Source organism: Hibiscus syriacus, unplaced genomic scaffold (genome assembly GCF_006381635.1).
Source record: "Hibiscus syriacus cultivar Baekdansim isolate YM2019G1 unplaced genomic scaffold, ASM638163v2 tig00000340_pilon, whole genome shotgun sequence".
Classification (NCBI taxonomy): domain Eukaryota; kingdom Viridiplantae; phylum Streptophyta; class Magnoliopsida; order Malvales; family Malvaceae; genus Hibiscus; species Hibiscus syriacus.
Window position 1 is genome coordinate 11,885,189 of NW_024061783.1, and position 16,519 is coordinate 11,901,707.

At 35.4% G+C, this 16,519-nt stretch overlaps 2 protein-coding genes across 4 annotated transcripts; both read left to right on the forward strand.

Annotated features, from left to right (window-relative positions):
- The first annotated feature begins 3,750 nt into the window (after nucleotides 1-3,750).
- LOC120204387 (phospholipid-transporting ATPase 1-like) lies at nucleotides 3,751-10,049 on the forward strand. 3 transcript variants are annotated; one of them, XM_039204502.1, is made up of 8 exons: nucleotides 3,751-4,046; nucleotides 4,474-5,867; nucleotides 5,965-6,271; nucleotides 6,944-7,652; nucleotides 7,743-7,866; nucleotides 7,996-8,215; nucleotides 8,575-9,033; nucleotides 9,660-10,049. In XM_039204502.1, exons 2-8 carry the CDS (start codon nucleotides 4,550-4,552, stop codon nucleotides 9,877-9,879), a joined length of 3,357 nt encoding a protein of 1,118 aa, XP_039060433.1. In that variant the 5' UTR covers nucleotides 3,751-4,046; nucleotides 4,474-4,549; the 3' UTR covers nucleotides 9,880-10,049. The 3 variants fall into 3 exon arrangements, with proteins under 3 accessions (XP_039060433.1, XP_039060425.1, XP_039060422.1); XM_039204494.1 differs by lacking the exon at nucleotides 3,751-4,046 and having other exon boundaries at nucleotides 4,138-4,942; nucleotides 5,039-5,867; XM_039204491.1 differs by lacking the exon at nucleotides 3,751-4,046 and having other exon boundaries at nucleotides 4,139-5,867.
- Nucleotides 10,050-14,098: 4,049 nt separating this feature from the next.
- Nucleotides 14,099-15,497, forward strand: LOC120199958 (auxin-responsive protein IAA13-like; the record flags this gene model as incomplete). Its single annotated transcript, XM_039200917.1, has 5 exons — nucleotides 14,099-14,466; nucleotides 14,578-14,852; nucleotides 14,942-15,053; nucleotides 15,257-15,318; nucleotides 15,411-15,497. Coding segments are annotated over 5 exons (867 nt in total), but the record flags the coding sequence as incomplete, so codon positions are not given.
- Nucleotides 15,498-16,519: the final 1,022 nt, after the last annotated feature.

Genomic DNA, 16,519 nt, shown 5'->3' on the forward strand with positions numbered 1-16,519 from the left:
GGAATGAGTTTGTGGCCGTTTCTAGCCGTTGGGATGATTTGGAGCCGTTGGGGATTAATTTTATGTAAAATAAAACTGACTAGGACAGGGAGTATCAATACTCCTTTAATGAGTATCGATACTACATTTATAATTTTTAAATAAACTAGTCGTTAAAGACCGTTGGGCTTGACCAATATCAATACTATGCTTCATGGAATCGATACCACTGTGTAAAGTAGTATCGGTACCCCTTTGAGTATTGGTACTTATTTTGCATTCTGGAATTTGAGCTATTTGAAAAACAAATGGCAGTATCGATACTACCTATAGAGTATCAATCATTCTCTTACTTTTGGTATTGGTACCACGTGAACAGTTCGGTAATGTTCATGCAATATCGATACTGTAAGAACAGTATCGGTACTACGTACCCAGAAAAATTGTTTTGTGCTCAAATCCTAGTTTAATGGATTTTGAATTATTTTTGAAATATTTTGAAAACTTTGAATAAATTCAATCAAGTCCAAATTTTTGCTTAATTTGTTATATCAAAACATTATAAAACATGGTTCAACAATATATTTGATGTATTATTATATTTATAAAAGTAATCAATTAAATTATTAAAAAGTAACGAATTAAAAGAAAAGAATCTAAAATAAATAATTATGAACATATGCATATAAATACCAATTAATTGGACACATTATTAAATGATTTCTTTGTGAAACTACACAATTGATTACTTTTGTTAAATAATAATAATAATAATAACAACATGAACAGCAGCATAATTTGACTAACTGTTTTAATTAAAATAATTGATAAATAAATTAGTTGTTGAAAAGAAGAAAAAGAAGGAAATATCCAACAACTTTCTCTATTATTTCTGCCTAATCTCCTTAAAGTGAAATCCTCTTTAAGACACCCCTAACTTTAATTAATTGCAATAATAATACATTCAGAAAATAAATTCTCTTTTCTAAATATGTAATTTTCATATGGATGTTCATCTTTGTATTAATCTAATACATCGATAATTTCTATTAATAGTGTATTAAATACAATAATTTTAATGTATTAATTATTAAATAAAATAAATTATTTTATATAATAATTTATTTATCTCACGTCAGTAAAATTGAATTATTATTATTAAAATAAATTTTATTTATTATTAAAGTTTAAAAAATTATATCGATTGATAGCATTATCAATTTATAACATAATAATCATTCTATTATCTCAAATCATTTATATGTTTTTTTAAAAAAAAATATTTAATATAATCCCTAAACTGTAATTAAAACTTAAATTTGATCCTTTGACATAATTTTGTAACTGGAATTTTCTCTCCACTTAACCAAACCTTACCCCATTTTCCTTATACTTAATACTTCAAATGCGTGAGAATTTAACCTCTCAATGCCAATTAATTCTTTTTTGTTGTTAACTTGACCCTACCGTCATTGATGATGCAAATAAAGTTTAATGTTTTTAAAAAATATTAAGACTCATTTTTAAAAATAGGTTAAAGTACACAAATGGTACTCTACCTATATAATATTATTTTGTTGAGTCCACTGACTATTAAAAGTTACAAAATGACCCCCAACTATAGGGAGTTGCTTTGTTGAGTCACTCGATTATTAAAAGTTGCAAAATGGTCACCCGACTATTCATTATGTTCTAAACTCGTCATTTTTCGTTAAAAAAATTGACAATAATATGAGTTGAACGTTAACTTGGTGACTGAGATATGTTAAAATATGATCTCATAATCTCAAACAACTATCATATCTCAGTCAACATATTAACGTTCAACTCAAGTTGTCGTTAATTTTTCAGTAGAAAATGACGAGTTTGAAACATAATGAATAATCGTGTACCATTTTGCAACTTTTAATAGTCAATGGACTCAACAAAGTAACTCCCTATGACTGATGGACCATTTTGTAACTTTTAATAATCAGGAGACTCAACAAAGTATTATCTTATAGTCAGGGAACCATTTGTTTACTTTACCCTAAAAATATTAAGATTTAAAATTGGATTGAATTAATTAAGTGGACACTTCTTATTTTAAAATTTAAATTTGGATTGAATTAATTAAGTGGACACTTCTTATTTTTAAGGAACCGAACCTTGTATTTTTGAATTTTTTGAATTTAGGTACTTTTAATTATCGTTTTTTAATTAACTACTGATATCTAATCTATTGATTGACTAATTCAAATCGAATTTTACATAGGCTCATTATGGGACGACTCTCCCAATTCAATTTGCTCAATTCACAATCGTCAAGTTTCAAATCCCTGACATTATTTGAAGTATCCGGTACTTCGTCCCATAGACCAATTGGTTAGAAACTTGTCTCAAGAGGGACAAAAATGGCGGTATTCAAATCACTTTAATTTGTTGTCAAAAATGGTCATTTGATGCTGGCTCCGATGACCGATAATGTGAGTTCTTTCATGGCTCTGCTTGAAATTCTAACACCCCAAGTTGTTCAGCTTATTCATTCTCTGGAACTCGACCAAATTTATTACTGCTCCAGCTTCAATTTCAGCTTCAAACGTTGATGATTTTAAAGACGAGAATTAACCAAACAAGCGACGGGTTCTTGTGTGAACCGACATTGTACGATTCAAGGGTGAGTCTCAATAAACCGGTAAAGAGTGAGTTGGGAGAGATCGAGTCATATCAATGATTAGTTTTTGATCCAACAATAGAGGATTGTTGTATAAAGAGAAGAGAAAGAAAAGTGAAAATTTTGGGACTGTTGACGAAAGTTAAATCACTATTTACGGACAAAAAACATATGGTAAATTACGTATTTAGTATTCAAACTATCAGTTTTGATTTGTTCTAGTACCTAAATTTTCAACTTTTTTAAAATCATACCTAATATTTAGTTTTTGTTTCATTTTAGTACACCGTCATTAAAAACTTAAAGCGTTTAGTACCTAAACTATCAGTTTTGACCCGTTTTAGTATCTAAACTTCTAACTTTTTTCAAAACTTAAGTATGGTTTAGGTGCTAAACGTGTTTTGGTACCTAAACTTTCATTTTTTTCAACACTTAAGTTTTGGTACTAAAAATAAAACAAAAACTAAACTCTATGTATGAAACGGATCAAAACTGATAGTTTAAGTATTAAATACGTAGTTTACCCAAAACATAAAGAATGAATAAAAAGGGACAAATACAAAATTTTATGTTAGTAGAAGTGAGTTTTAAAATTTTAAGAGACCTGAACTTTTAAAACTATAGGAGAAAAAATAGATTATCAATGTAAAATTGCGTTAAAAAGAGAGAATTTTTAAAATTCTAAGCGAGGGTGAACTTCTAAAATTCTACATACTAAAATAAAAATTTAAAATATATAATATTTTGAAAATTTTAGTAATCTACTCACCTCACTCGATTCATCCCGAATAACAAGTAACCTTCAAGAAAAATGGGCAACTGATATCAAGAAAAAGTTCAATAATATAAATACATTAATGTACAAAGTTTAATAATATGATGTAGTCCTAATTAATTTATTATAAATTTATACATTAATAACCGTTCAGCTCACTTTTGAAAATTTTCGAATAAAAAAGAAATTTACACAAACATTACGGTTTCTAGAAATAGAAATAAAAAACTGCGTGTGTTGTTTTTTGGTTTCTGTTTCTATCACTATCGAAGAACCTTCTTCTACGTGAAGACCAGGTTTAGGCAATCTCCACGGGGTTTTTTCTTCTTCATTTTTTAATATTTTTCATTGTCAAATAATTCGCTTTTGAATTTTGATCTTTCCTTGGTCGCCACCTCATTAAGACTCTTCCTTAGTGTTTCCTTTTCTCTTGTAAAAGCCGCCACTTTCCGGTTGCAAATGCCTTTGACTTTGTGCATTTCCCTCTTTCAAACACGCCATTACACCAACAACAGCAGATTACAAAGCAGCCCCCTCCATAATTTTCACAATTCCCTTTCGTTGTACATATATCCCTTTTCAATGTTTTGTTGTTGAAGTTGCTTTCAAATTATTTATGCCCACGATCATAAACTGAAGGTTATTTCTTTTCCTTATCTGTACCTGTATTTGTATCATATTTTCGTATGTCTAAATCGTTTTGGGGTTTACTCTGCTGAATTGGAAATTTGGGGTGTTTCTTTGTTTGGGGTTGTTTAAGCGAATCATAATCTGGGAATTTATTGAATTTTATTTATTTGTTGACTTAGAAGCTGTTGGAGATGTTTTTGATCCATAGATCATAACCTCAAAAGTGGTTTCTTTCTTTTTGTTTTGTTTGTTGCTTGATTTTATATTCTTGTTATCTTAGAGAAGTAAGTTGAAGGAGGATAGCTTGATTTGTTTTTGGGATGGACTCAAAAACTCCAGTTGAGAATTTGTATAGTATTGAACCTGCCTTAAGTTCCTCGTCAAGGAGGAGTAATTTTTCTGCTCATTCCAAATCTGTGGGCCGGAGTTCGATTAGGGAAGTGAGTTTTAGTGATTTGGGACCAAAGCCTGTCAAATATGGATCTCGTGGTGCTGAGTCAGAGACATATAACATGTCACAAAAAGAGATCAATGATGAAGATGCTAGGTTGGTACAAATAAACGATCCTGTCAAGACAAATGAGAGGTTTGAGTTTGCTGGGAATTCCATTAGGACCGGAAAGTACTCAGTCCTAACATTTTTGCCTAGGAACTTGTTCGAGCAGTTTCATAGAGTTGCCTATATATACTTCCTTGTGATTGCGGTGCTCAATCAGCTGCCCCAGCTTGCGGTATTTGGCCGCTTTGCTTCCATTTTGCCATTGGCAATTGTCCTTCTGGTTACAGCAGTTAAAGATGCGTATGAGGACTACAGGCGCCACAGGGCAGACAAGATTGAGAATAATAGGCTAGCATCAGTTTTGGTTAATCATGAATTTCAGCAGAAGAAATGGAAGGATATCCAGGTTGGTGAGATAATCAAGATTCATGCTAATGAAACTATTCCTTGTGACATAGTTCTCCTTTCAACTTGTGATCCAACAGGAGTTGCATACGTGCAGACTATTAATTTGGATGGAGAGTCCAATCTGAAGACACGGTATGCCAAACAGGAGACCCTTCTGAAGATCCCCGAAAAAGAGAATGTTTCTGGGTTGATTAAGTGTGAGAAACCCAACAGAAACATATATGGGTTTCAGGCTAACATGGAAGTTGATGGGAAACGAGTGTCACTTGGTCCCTCCAATATTATTCTTCGTGGCTGTGAGCTCAAAAATACAACTTGGGCTATTGGGGTTGCCGTCTATGCTGGCCGTGAGACCAAAGCAATGCTTAACAACTCAGGGGCCCCATCAAAGAGGAGTCGGCTTGAGACACATATGAACTTGGAGATCATCTTCCTCTCACTGTTTCTCACTGCATTGTGCACGGTTGTCTCCGTCTGTGCTGCTGTTTGGTTGAGACGCCACAGGGATGAGTTGGATTACTTGCCTTTTTACAGAAGAAAGGACTTCTATGAGGAGGAAGAAGACAATTACAATTATTATGGATGGGGATTAGAAATAGTTTTCACATTCCTCATGTCAGTAATTGTGTTTCAGATCATGATTCCTATTTCACTGTATATTTCCATGGAGCTAGTCAGGGTTGGTCAGGCTTACTTCATGATTCGAGACACCCAGATGTATGATGAGCCTTCAGATTCAAGATTTCAGTGTAGGGCTTTGAATATAAATGAGGACTTGGGACAAATCAAATATGTTTTTTCTGACAAAACCGGTACACTTACTGAGAACAAGATGGAATTTCAGTGTGCAAGTGTTTGGGGGGTAGATTACAATAGTGGGAAGGGCAGTTCACAAGATCAGAAAGATGGTTACTTTGTTGAAGGTAAATGAAAAATTCATCTCTAGTACTATTGTGTAGAAATGAATATTATTTTACGTTTGTTTAACATTTTCTTACTTAACCCCTTTCTCTTATTAAGTGGATGGGAAGATTTTGAGGCCGAAGATGGTGGTAAAGACTGATCCTGAGCTTCTACAATTTGCTAGGAGTGGAAAAGACACTAAAGAAGGCAGTCACGTCCATGATTTCTTCCTTGCACTGGCAGCTTGCAATACAATTGTGCCTCTAATCGTAGATACTCCTGATCCTACTTTGAAGTTGATAGATTACCAAGGTGAGTCTCCAGATGAACAGGCATTGGTTTATGCTGCAGCAGCATATGGATATATGCTAATAGAGCGAACTTCTGGCCATATTGTTATTGACATTCAAGGAGAAAGGCAAAGGTAATATCAATTGCTGACTTCTATCTTCTTGATTTTGTTTCCACCATTTCTGTTTAATTGTTATATTATGATGACCTCTGCCAGAATTAACTCAGGAATTGCTACTAGATTTGAACTTCTGGTGTCGTTATTTAGTGTAAATACTTGGACAGGGTGCTTTAATTATGATAGGAACTTCTAGGGAGTCAAAACTTTATCGCACCTTTTATACCATAAAGTAGGCATGTGAGTTTTTTTTTAATTTTCTGGATAATAAGTGTGTGTTTGTGTGTGTATTTATGAGTTCCATTCGGAGAAGTTTCCTCTACTACTTTTGCATCAATAAAGTGATAGTTTGACAACCATATTCTTAACCTGCACTGGTGAAAAAGACTAGTATTTCTTGGCTTTTTTTTTCTCACAGAAATATAGTTTTATATATCCAAGTACGAGGTTTGGGAAAGTATGTAAATAATTTGAGTTTATCTTTATCCTCCTGTTGTTGAATTTCGAAATATTGGGAGGTTGGGATATTGTAAGATTAGGAATTGGCATTGAAAATTCTTACTTTGGGAGAAGAAAAGTATGTATATATAAATATATAATATCGTATTAAAGATGTGCTGGTTGTGCTCCTGAGCTTCAATTATATTAAGTTCTCTTTGTTGAATAAAAATGTTTTGGGTCGTGCAGGTTCAATGTTTTGGGTTTGCACGAGTTTGATAGTGATCGGAAGAGGATGTCTGTTATATTGGGGTTGCCAAACAAATCCGTAAAAGTTTTTGTAAAAGGAGCTGACACAACAATGTTTGGTGTCACAGACAGGTCTCTGAATACAAGTATAATTCGGGCAACTGAAGCCCATCTGCACTCTTACTCCTCAATAGGCTTGAGAACACTTGTCATCGGGATGAGAGAACTGAGTACTTCAGAATTTGAGGAATGGCATTCTGCATTTGAGGTGGCTAGCAATGCTCTAATGGGTAGAGCCAGGTTGCTTCGGAAGGTTGCAACCAATATTGAAAGCAATCTCCGCATACTGGGTGCCTCTGGTATTGAAGATAAACTACAAGAAGGAGTGCCAGAAGCCATTGAGTCACTTAGAACTGCTGGGATCAAAGTATGGGTGTTGACTGGGGACAAGCAAGAAACTGCCATATCAATCGGATACTCCTCGAAGCTGTTGACCAGTAAAATGACACAAATTATAGTGAACAGAAACTCTAAAGAATCGTGCAGAAAGAGTTTAGAAGATGCCATTATCATGTCTAAGAAACTTACAACTATGTCAGGCAATACAAATGACACTGGGAGAACTTTGGGAGCTAGTTTAACACCTGTAGCATTGATTATTGATGGTACCAGCCTTGTTTATATTCTTGACTGTGAGCTCGAAGAAATGGTAAGGAGTTCTCGACTTGCCTTTGTTTTCTTCTTCAATTTCTAATATCCTGCATGCTGACGTGACTTTATTTTTTATCTTTGCTTGCAGCTCTTCGAGTTAGCCTGTAATTGTTCTGTGGTTTTGTGTTGTCGCGTTGCCCCATTACAAAAAGCCGGAATTGTTGCCCTTGTAAAGAAAAGGACTTCAGACATGACACTTGCCATTGGTGATGGTAATCATCATTCTCTTAATTTTTTTATCATCATCTTATGATTATTAAAGAGAAAAAAGTAGAAAATTTTATCTGCTTTCTTTTTTATGGTTTGAGTTTGTTTAAGAAATACTACCGGATGCTTCACAGGTGCTAATGATGTTTCAATGATCCAAATGGCGGATGTGGGAGTTGGCATTAGTGGCCAAGAGGGTAGGCAAGCTGTAATGGCATCAGATTTTGCAATGGGACAGTTCAGATTCTTGGTTACTCTCTTGTTGGTCCATGGGCATTGGAATTACCAGCGGATGGGCTACATGATATTATACAATTTTTACAAGAATGCAGTGTTTGTCCTTGTTTTATTCTGGTGAGTTATTTTTTTTCGATGGAATGCTTAACATGATATCAAAGCCAAGGTCTATTATGTTGTTTCTGTGCCACAATGAGGTTATCCACATGTGTGCCCTGCGAGCTACACACGAGGTTAAATGTTTATATTGGTTTTGGACCTCTCCACCTATTGCTAATTGGTTTAGGTTGTGGATTCTCCATAGAAATATTCTTCCTTCGCTCAGTTGGGTTAAGGACAATTGATTATTAATCCCTTTTGATTCAAAATAATAATTTACACTTAATTCAAAATCGAAGTTGAATCATATTTTGGTCTACTACAGTGAAATATCAGCAGTGAATAAGCAGTTTTTAACTTCAATATGTTCTTTGCAGGTATGTGCTCTTTACTTGTTTCACTTTGAGCACTGCAATCAATGAGTGGAGTAGTGTGTTGTATTCTGTAATATACACTTCGGTGCCTACGATTGTTGTTGGTATTCTTGACAAGGACCTAAATCGACGCACACTTTTGAAGTATCCTCAGCTGTATGGGGCTGGGCACCGAGAAGAATGCTATAACAAAAGACTCTTTTGGATAACAATGATTGATACTGTCTGGCAAAGTGCAGTTATCTTTTTCATTCCTCTTCTCGCATACGGGGGCAGCACCATTGATGCATCAAGTATCGGAGATCTCTGGACTCTTGCAGTGGTTATATTGGTTAATTTACACTTGGCCATGGATGTCATCTGCTGGAATTGGATAACTCATGCAGCGATTTGGGGATCTATAGTCGCAACTGTTATTTGCGTCATCATTATCGATGCTATACCATCTTTAGTTGGTTACTGGTAAGCCCTTCTGCATCACATTTATTTTCTGTAAGTTTATTTACTTTAATTAAGCATGTAGATGAACCAAGTTGAGATAATTGTTTTTGACACAGCAAAAGTATGTTCTGCAAAAATATATGTACTAGGGAATACATATAGAGGTGGCAACTAGGTATCACATGAGTTCAGGTTGGATCGGTTTCGACTTCAGGTTATTTCATGTTCAAACTTTTTAGGGTTCGGGTTATTTCAGATTCTGTGTTTGGGTCTTTCTTTCTATTCATCTCAAATTAGATTAGGTTTGGGCTCTTTTGGATGGATTTTTAGGTTTGAGTTTATTTAGTTACCTCCATATAACATATAGATGTGTTAGTTACCTCCATATAACATATAGATGTGCTTCTGTATGTGTGCATACCAATATGGTTATTCATGTCAGATACGTACTCAGGTCCGATCATGCCCGGTCATCCAAGGGAAATGGTAAAAGACCTGTGCGTAATCGATCCTACCGCTCTAGAGCTAAAGAGTTGACATAACTTGGAATGCCAACTATGCATTTTAATAAAAAAGATTCATTTGAAGCTAGTAATTTTCCTTGTGTATATATTTTCTGACCCTTGCCAACGTCTGTGTTTTAACAGGGCCATCTTTCAAATCGCACGAACCGGACTGTTTTGGTTGTGTTTACTTTCCATCATTGTCGCCGCACTAATTCCTCGATTCGTCGTGAAAGTTCTATATCAGTTTTACACGCCTTGTGATGTTCAGATTGCACGGGAAGCCGAAAAGTTTCAGCCTCGGAGCGAGTCTGCAGCCGTAGAAGTCGAAATGAATCCGATCTTGAATCAGCCAAGGCCATAAGGTGATTTTGTTTGTATTTCATTTTTGTAAAGTATCATGTTCTATAGGCTTCTGCATTCGTTGTTTGCTATCCGAAGGATAGAATTAGTACGCCTTAGGCTTGTATTTTACGTCATTTATAGTATAAAATGAATGTAAATTAACATTGTTTATAGCCGAGAGAATCATACACGCGAAAATTTTCAATGAATACAATTTGCCATTTTTTCCCTCCATTCACGATGGTCTCTAAGTTATAAATGAAAACTTATTTCTATTAGTTTTTTTTGCCCTTCTGATTTTAAGATTTCGTTCAGACTGATCAGGACCGTATACCTAAATTTGGTGTATGAGTCTCCTAAGAGGATTTTTTGCATACATAAGGATCTATTAAGACCTACTTAAATAATATCAAATTACTTACTACTTGAATCAATCTCCATTAGTTGTTAGTTCTTTTAATTAATCAAGATTATTTAAATAAATATCTATTTGAAATAATTATGATTGTTCTTAAAATATGACTATCCAAATATCTGGATGGTTGAGTTTAATGATTGGTTTAAAAATATTTTTAAGGATAGACATTTATGCATTAATAATATAAATTTTTTATACGAGTTGAACATAAATAAAATTTCAAGATATATATAATTAATAAAATAGGTAATTAAATTTTTTTTTTTAAGATGGACAGTGGGCACTTGTACACTCGAGACTTAAGGTGGGTCTGCCACCGGTTGTGTTTATATGTACTAACATAAAATAACCTATAATTAAGAGTAATTTTTAGGCTTATATTATAAATAAATATTTTTTTTTAAAATATTTAATTTTTTTATCAAAATAAGTTCATAAAGTTATCTTTTTAATTAAAATATGTATCTAAAGTATTTTTTAATCAAAATAAATACATAAAATATTCAATTTTTTATTTCATGTACCTAAAGTATACTTTAAACAATGCTATGTACAAATTTTTTTAGAATTTGGATGGAAAAGATTGACCCGAAAATCAATTAATCTTATATAAATCTGATTTTAAAATTGACACTACTTAACTTACCATAAGTCGGAACTGACTTGCCATAGCCTGAACTAAATACTAAATAAATTCGAATTTAACTTGAAATGAATATAGTGTAAACCCGAAATAATCTGACCAAAAATAATAATGGTCCGACTCGAACCCGATTCAAACAACCTGTTTGCCACCCGTACGATTCTCCTACAGTTTACTCCTTCCAGTCCGATTAATATGCGCTCAGAACACAAATCTGCAACACCAGTTTATCTATATTCTCCAGTGAGCACCTCCACAAGAATTCCACACCCCCACTAGCTCTAATGTTCTCATGGGACAACGCTCCATCTTCACTGGTGACGAAGGCGACGACAAAGAAGAAGACGATGAAGAAGAAGAAGCAGCAGCGGAAGAAATATTCATTTAAATATCCTGATTATGAGGGTCGGAACCGGCTGGTTCATCCACTAAAACGACAGTCTGCTCTAACGGTTTAAGTGGATGGACTGGGATATCAGCTTGGACCGGAGCTCTACAAAGTGGACAGTTTGAAACAACATGTCGATGCAGTCATAGTATAAAATAGCAGTTGCGGTATCTTTCGTGGTTGCGGATACTGCAGACGTTTAGTAACGTATTGCGGTTGTCGCGGACGTGATTTATTTCTTAAAAATCATAATACTTCTAAAATATTTTATCACATTGCGTTAATATTAAGTCGCGATGACCTTCAAAACCGTTACGAAGTAAATAAAAGTGGGTATTGTTTTAATGACAGAGGGGTCCAAACCGTTGGAAGAAACGACGGAGGTCGGAGCAGTGGTCATAGTGAAACTAGGGAGTAAGTGCTCAGCGCGACGTCGGCGACAACAGGTGAAGAGTAAAGGGAGCATAGTTTTTGAAGTAGAGTAGGGTTAATAAGGTTATGAAGAGAAGGATAGCGGTGCAGAGCATGAGTTTGCCAATAGCGTAATTAGTGTGTTTGTTAGGTAAATTTGCGTAGTCATCCATGAAAAGAGAAAGGAGTTTGGTGGTTGATCTTTGAGTTTTGATGAGTGAAATGGAAAGTAAACTTGAGGGAGGTTTTATAATTTTATCAGGCTCAGGCTCAGGCTCAGCCTCAGCTTTCTTTTATTTTTGTTATGCATGCTATGCTGATATATAACCTCTCAAACCCCCCAATGACATCACTAATTAAGTCCTCTAAACTGCTCTGAATATGTAGTTGATTTAACACGGACATGTTCGGAAAATTAACCGTCGATGTTCGAGCCCGAAGAATCGAATACCGAAGCTTGTCCGGATTACTTCCGGTGGATCCACGAAGACGTGAAGCAATGGAACAGTTCAGGGATTACGAAGGATATGATCGAGAGGGGGTTTCCAAGTGCCAATAACCGGCTGGTGATCATAAACGGAAGCACCTTCTCTACTATTAATTATTACTCCATACTTCTCATAATTTGTATCTTATATCGACTATACACATAATTTTAAGATACATATTTAATTAAGAAAAATGACAATTTTTTCCCTAAAAGGTGATCGATAAATTTGATAAATTTATTTTAACGTGTAAAAGCTTATGACATATAAAGATAAAAAAAAAAAATATAAATGTTTTTATTTGTTGGCTTTGTTTAATAGGATTGTTTTTTTAATAAAAAGGTAAGTCTCATTTAAAAAAAAAAAACCCTTCATATCAGGAGAACCTAAAGAAAAGAGTTCCACAACGTTTTATTTTAAACTGAGAACGAGCTTACAAAGTACAAAGCAACCAGTGCCATCCAATGCCTAAGCTATCACCTGTATCTTAATAGAAACAACTACGGCCCTCCCTAACTCACAAACAGCTCCTGATTCCCATTAGCCTATCCCTGTTTTTGCTATGGCGTCAGCCTCTACGTTACACACTCTTTGAATATGACGAATAATAACGTTATTAGAAGTAATGTAACTCGCAATGTAACCAACTATCTCAGAGAAGCACTCAAGACAAGTCTCTTGATTAAGAACCTAGTTTACCGCCAATTTGCTGTCACTACGAGTCGAGTTTCCGTTATAGCCATGAAAGGAAGTGTCTAAACCGACCTTTATCATAAGTAACTCCGCGAGAAAAGGAGGCCCGAACCCGATACTCTCTGAAAAAGTTCTCAAACATTCTCCTCTTTCGTTTCTAAAAATACCCCCTATTCCACCCCTCGTCCCCACTTGTGGCATTGCGCCATCCACATTTATCTTTATCAATACCACGGGTGGGGCTACCCAAGCCACTGTTCGACTACTTAACATGCCACTTGAGATATTAACCACCACGGAAGGGTTAGATACTATATCCTCCAGAGAAGTTCCAACCTCCGGGTGCTTTGCTTTGTACCAAGAAGCAAGACGAAACCTCACTACAAGAATAAGTGCAGGAAATTCAGTCTGCTGTTTTGAAAACTAATTCGTTCCTGTACAGCCGTATGGACCACAGAATTGCAGCAGGAATTAGATGCCAAATGGAGTTCACCGGATGAGAGATACTAACCTTATGCTAAGCAAGGATGAAGGCACTTGGGTTTTCATGCACCACCAATGAGAGATTCCAGAACTTTAAAATCTCGTCTATAATAACCAAGATACCCTGCAGGAAAACAAAAGGTGTGCGACAATCTTCGGTTCCCTTCCACAAAGAGGGCATGAGATATTCAGGCCCACCCAATACATATGTCAGATGAATCTTAGCCACAACATGAGTATCAGTTTTTTAATATTTATAGTGTGTATATATATTTGGCCAAAAAAAAAAAAATTAGCCCAACATCATACCTGGAATGACGACAATCAGACCAAAAACATCTGACATTAACACACATCTTCCTTAAACTTTCCTACTTTTGTTATATGCAACAGTTTCTTATTTTCTCTCTCTCTCTCTTTTGGTTGGTTCTATATTTTTCAACAAACATCAGGAAAACCAGATTCTAAAGAGGCATGATCATGTCTAGGGAAAAAACATGTCTTTTCCCCCCTCTAAAGTAAAGAGAGTGGTGTCCGGTGAGAGTGCTAGGCGCATTACCAGACATATGGGCCCCATATCATCACTTCCTCCACCATCTTCCCTTCTTTTTGCCCTCTCCTCTTCCCCCCGAAGGAAAAGCCTTTTCTTTTTCATTTCCCTCTGTTAAAACTAGCTAAATATTCTGTTTTTTCTTCACTTGTAACCAGTTTTGAACTTTGGGTTTCTTTCCTTGTTTGGTGAAGGAAGGTGGGTTAGTTTTACTTGGCGGTGGCGGTGGTGGTTCTTCTGTGGTCTCCACTAATGAATCTGCGGTGTTGTCTAAAGTGGAAGTTGTTTCTGAGGCTGAGAGCGAGTTGGAGTTGGGGTTGGGGCTGAGCCTTGGTGGTGGTGCTACAGGGAAGACCAAGGCTTCTAATTCTTCTTGGGGAGAGTGTGGCAGAATCTTGACTGCAAAGGACTTCTCTTCTTCAGTGGCTTCTCAAAGAACCAACAATGGAGGTCCTTCTTCTGTTGCTGTTTCTGGGACCAAGAGATCTGCTGAATCTGTCTCCCATGATAGTGGTTCCCCTACTGCTGTCAGGTAAACCTTGTTTCAGATTCTTTTATCAATATCTGCTTTGCCTATAACATGTTTGATGAAATTCTTTCTAGTATTAATATTTTCATTTTTAATGCTTGATTTTGCAAGCAGCCAAGTTGTGGGGTGGCCACCCATAAGAACTTATAGGGTGAACAGCTTGGTGAACCGAGCAAAGGCACAAAGAGGTGGTGAAGAAGACACACCCAAAGATGATTTGAAGAAGAAGCTCAATCACAATGGTAATGAGAAAGGCCATCTTGGGTTTGTTAAGGTGAACATGGATGGGATTCCAATAGGAAGGAAAGTTGATTTGAATTCTCATTCTTCCTATCAGAGCTTGGCTCAGGCACTTGAAGATATGTTCCTTAGATCTGCTAATTCAGTTGGTAACTTCCTCTTTAGTTGTGTTGTAGTGCTATTTTCTCTGCTTTGTCTTGAGATGCTAATGCAATTAAACTCGGTTTTACCGTTGCAGAGAAGGAACCATTAACCGTGGCTTCTATGCTTTTGGATGGATCATCTGAATTTGTTTTGACTTATGAAGAAAAAGAGGGAGACTGGATGATTGTAGGAGATGTCCCATGGAGGTATGAAATATGAATGAATGTGTTACCAGCTTTACCTAATTCTAATTGTCCATTCATATCGATATGAAGTTGATTGGTAAACTTAAATTTAATTCAAAAGCAACAGCAGTAGCCAAAAACTGAATCGGATGTAGTTCGATTTGTTTATCGGTTTCCATGCTAATGATGCTTATAGTATGCGTTGGTTCCTTGTGATGTTTCAGGATGTTTGTCATCTCCGTTCGAAGGCTGCGAATCATGAGGACCTCTGAGGCTAATGGACTTAGTATGTATGAGTAAAACATAGCAAAAACTTCTTGATTTCGTTTTCAGTTCGCTCATCTTCGGTTTCAAAATCATGTTTTTCATCTGTTGCAGCCCCGAGATTCAACGAAAGCAATGGAAGGCAAAGAAGCAAGCCCATTTAAGCACATCATCGCCATCAGCCATTTACAAATTAGAGAAGTTGATGAGTTGGATGTCGATATCACGCTGGAGATTGGTTTCTCGCCGCTTGTTAGAGTCATCGTGCTTGAATCATTACAATATTCTCGCCGCTGCTTTTTTTTTTTTGTTGGTTTTGTTTTGTTAGGTGATATTCAATAGTTTTTCAAAATTGAAACTCTTGAAATCCTATCTTCGAAACACGATGACTCAAGATAGATTGAACAGATTAGTAATTCTAAGCATCGAAAGTCAATTTTTACAAAGTATTGATTATCGTAAAATAATAGAAGTTTTTGCTTCAAAAAATGCACGAAGGCATCATTTTAGGTGATATTTGTAGCATTGTAGGTTTTGGTTTGTGTTAGTTTTGATATTGTTTCACTATAATTTCTATTACATTTTTGTTTTTAAAAAAATATTTATGTTTTGTATATTATACAGTACAAGTATAGGGACATAAAATTATTATCTCGCTCAGGGCATTAAAACTCATTGGACCGGCCCTGTCGATATTGTAGAGATTCCCTTCATTAACTCTGATTTCGCAAGAATCCTACCATGAATTACTAACCATTTAAACAGTTCGACCTTTGGAAGAGTTGAATGAGATAATTTTAAGGGTAAATTACATAGATCATCACTGAATTTACTCTCTCTCCTATTTAACTCATCTCACTTTCAATGTTTTCAATTTGCTCACTAAATTTTATACATTGCAAAAATTTGGTCACTTTGTTGTTAATCTTCTCACGACGTTATGACGTAGAATATATACAAAATATTTTATTCATTAATAATAGGGTAAATGGCAAGTCAGAAATGAAGTAAAAAAATTAATTTGGGTACAATAAAGTTACCCGTGACACTCTCCCAAAATTCTCCCAAATCGTTTAGCCCTAATTCGAGTTGAGAGCTTTTCTTCACACGATTTGAGAGGTTTAAGGTCTAATGAGGGTTTAAAAAAGAGATTTTTTGCGTTCGGGGTTGATATCGACCATGACCCAAACTATTTGCGAATTATGAGAAGTCATGTGTTGCGC

What these genes read in the sequence shown, in the direction of transcription:
- LOC120204387 (XM_039204491.1), top strand. Translation starts at nt 4,358, where the DNA reads ATGGACTCAAAAACTCCAGTTGAGAATTTGTATAGTATTGAACCTGCC. An exon ending in GACACTTGCCATTGGTGATG is followed by an intron (nt 7,867 to 7,995) that starts GTAATCATCATT and finishes GATGCTTCACAG; the next exon opens with GTGCTAATGATGTTTCAATG. An exon ending in CCATCTTTAGTTGGTTACTG is followed by an intron (nt 9,034 to 9,659) that starts GTAAGCCCTTCT and finishes GTGTTTTAACAG; the next exon opens with GGCCATCTTTCAAATCGCAC.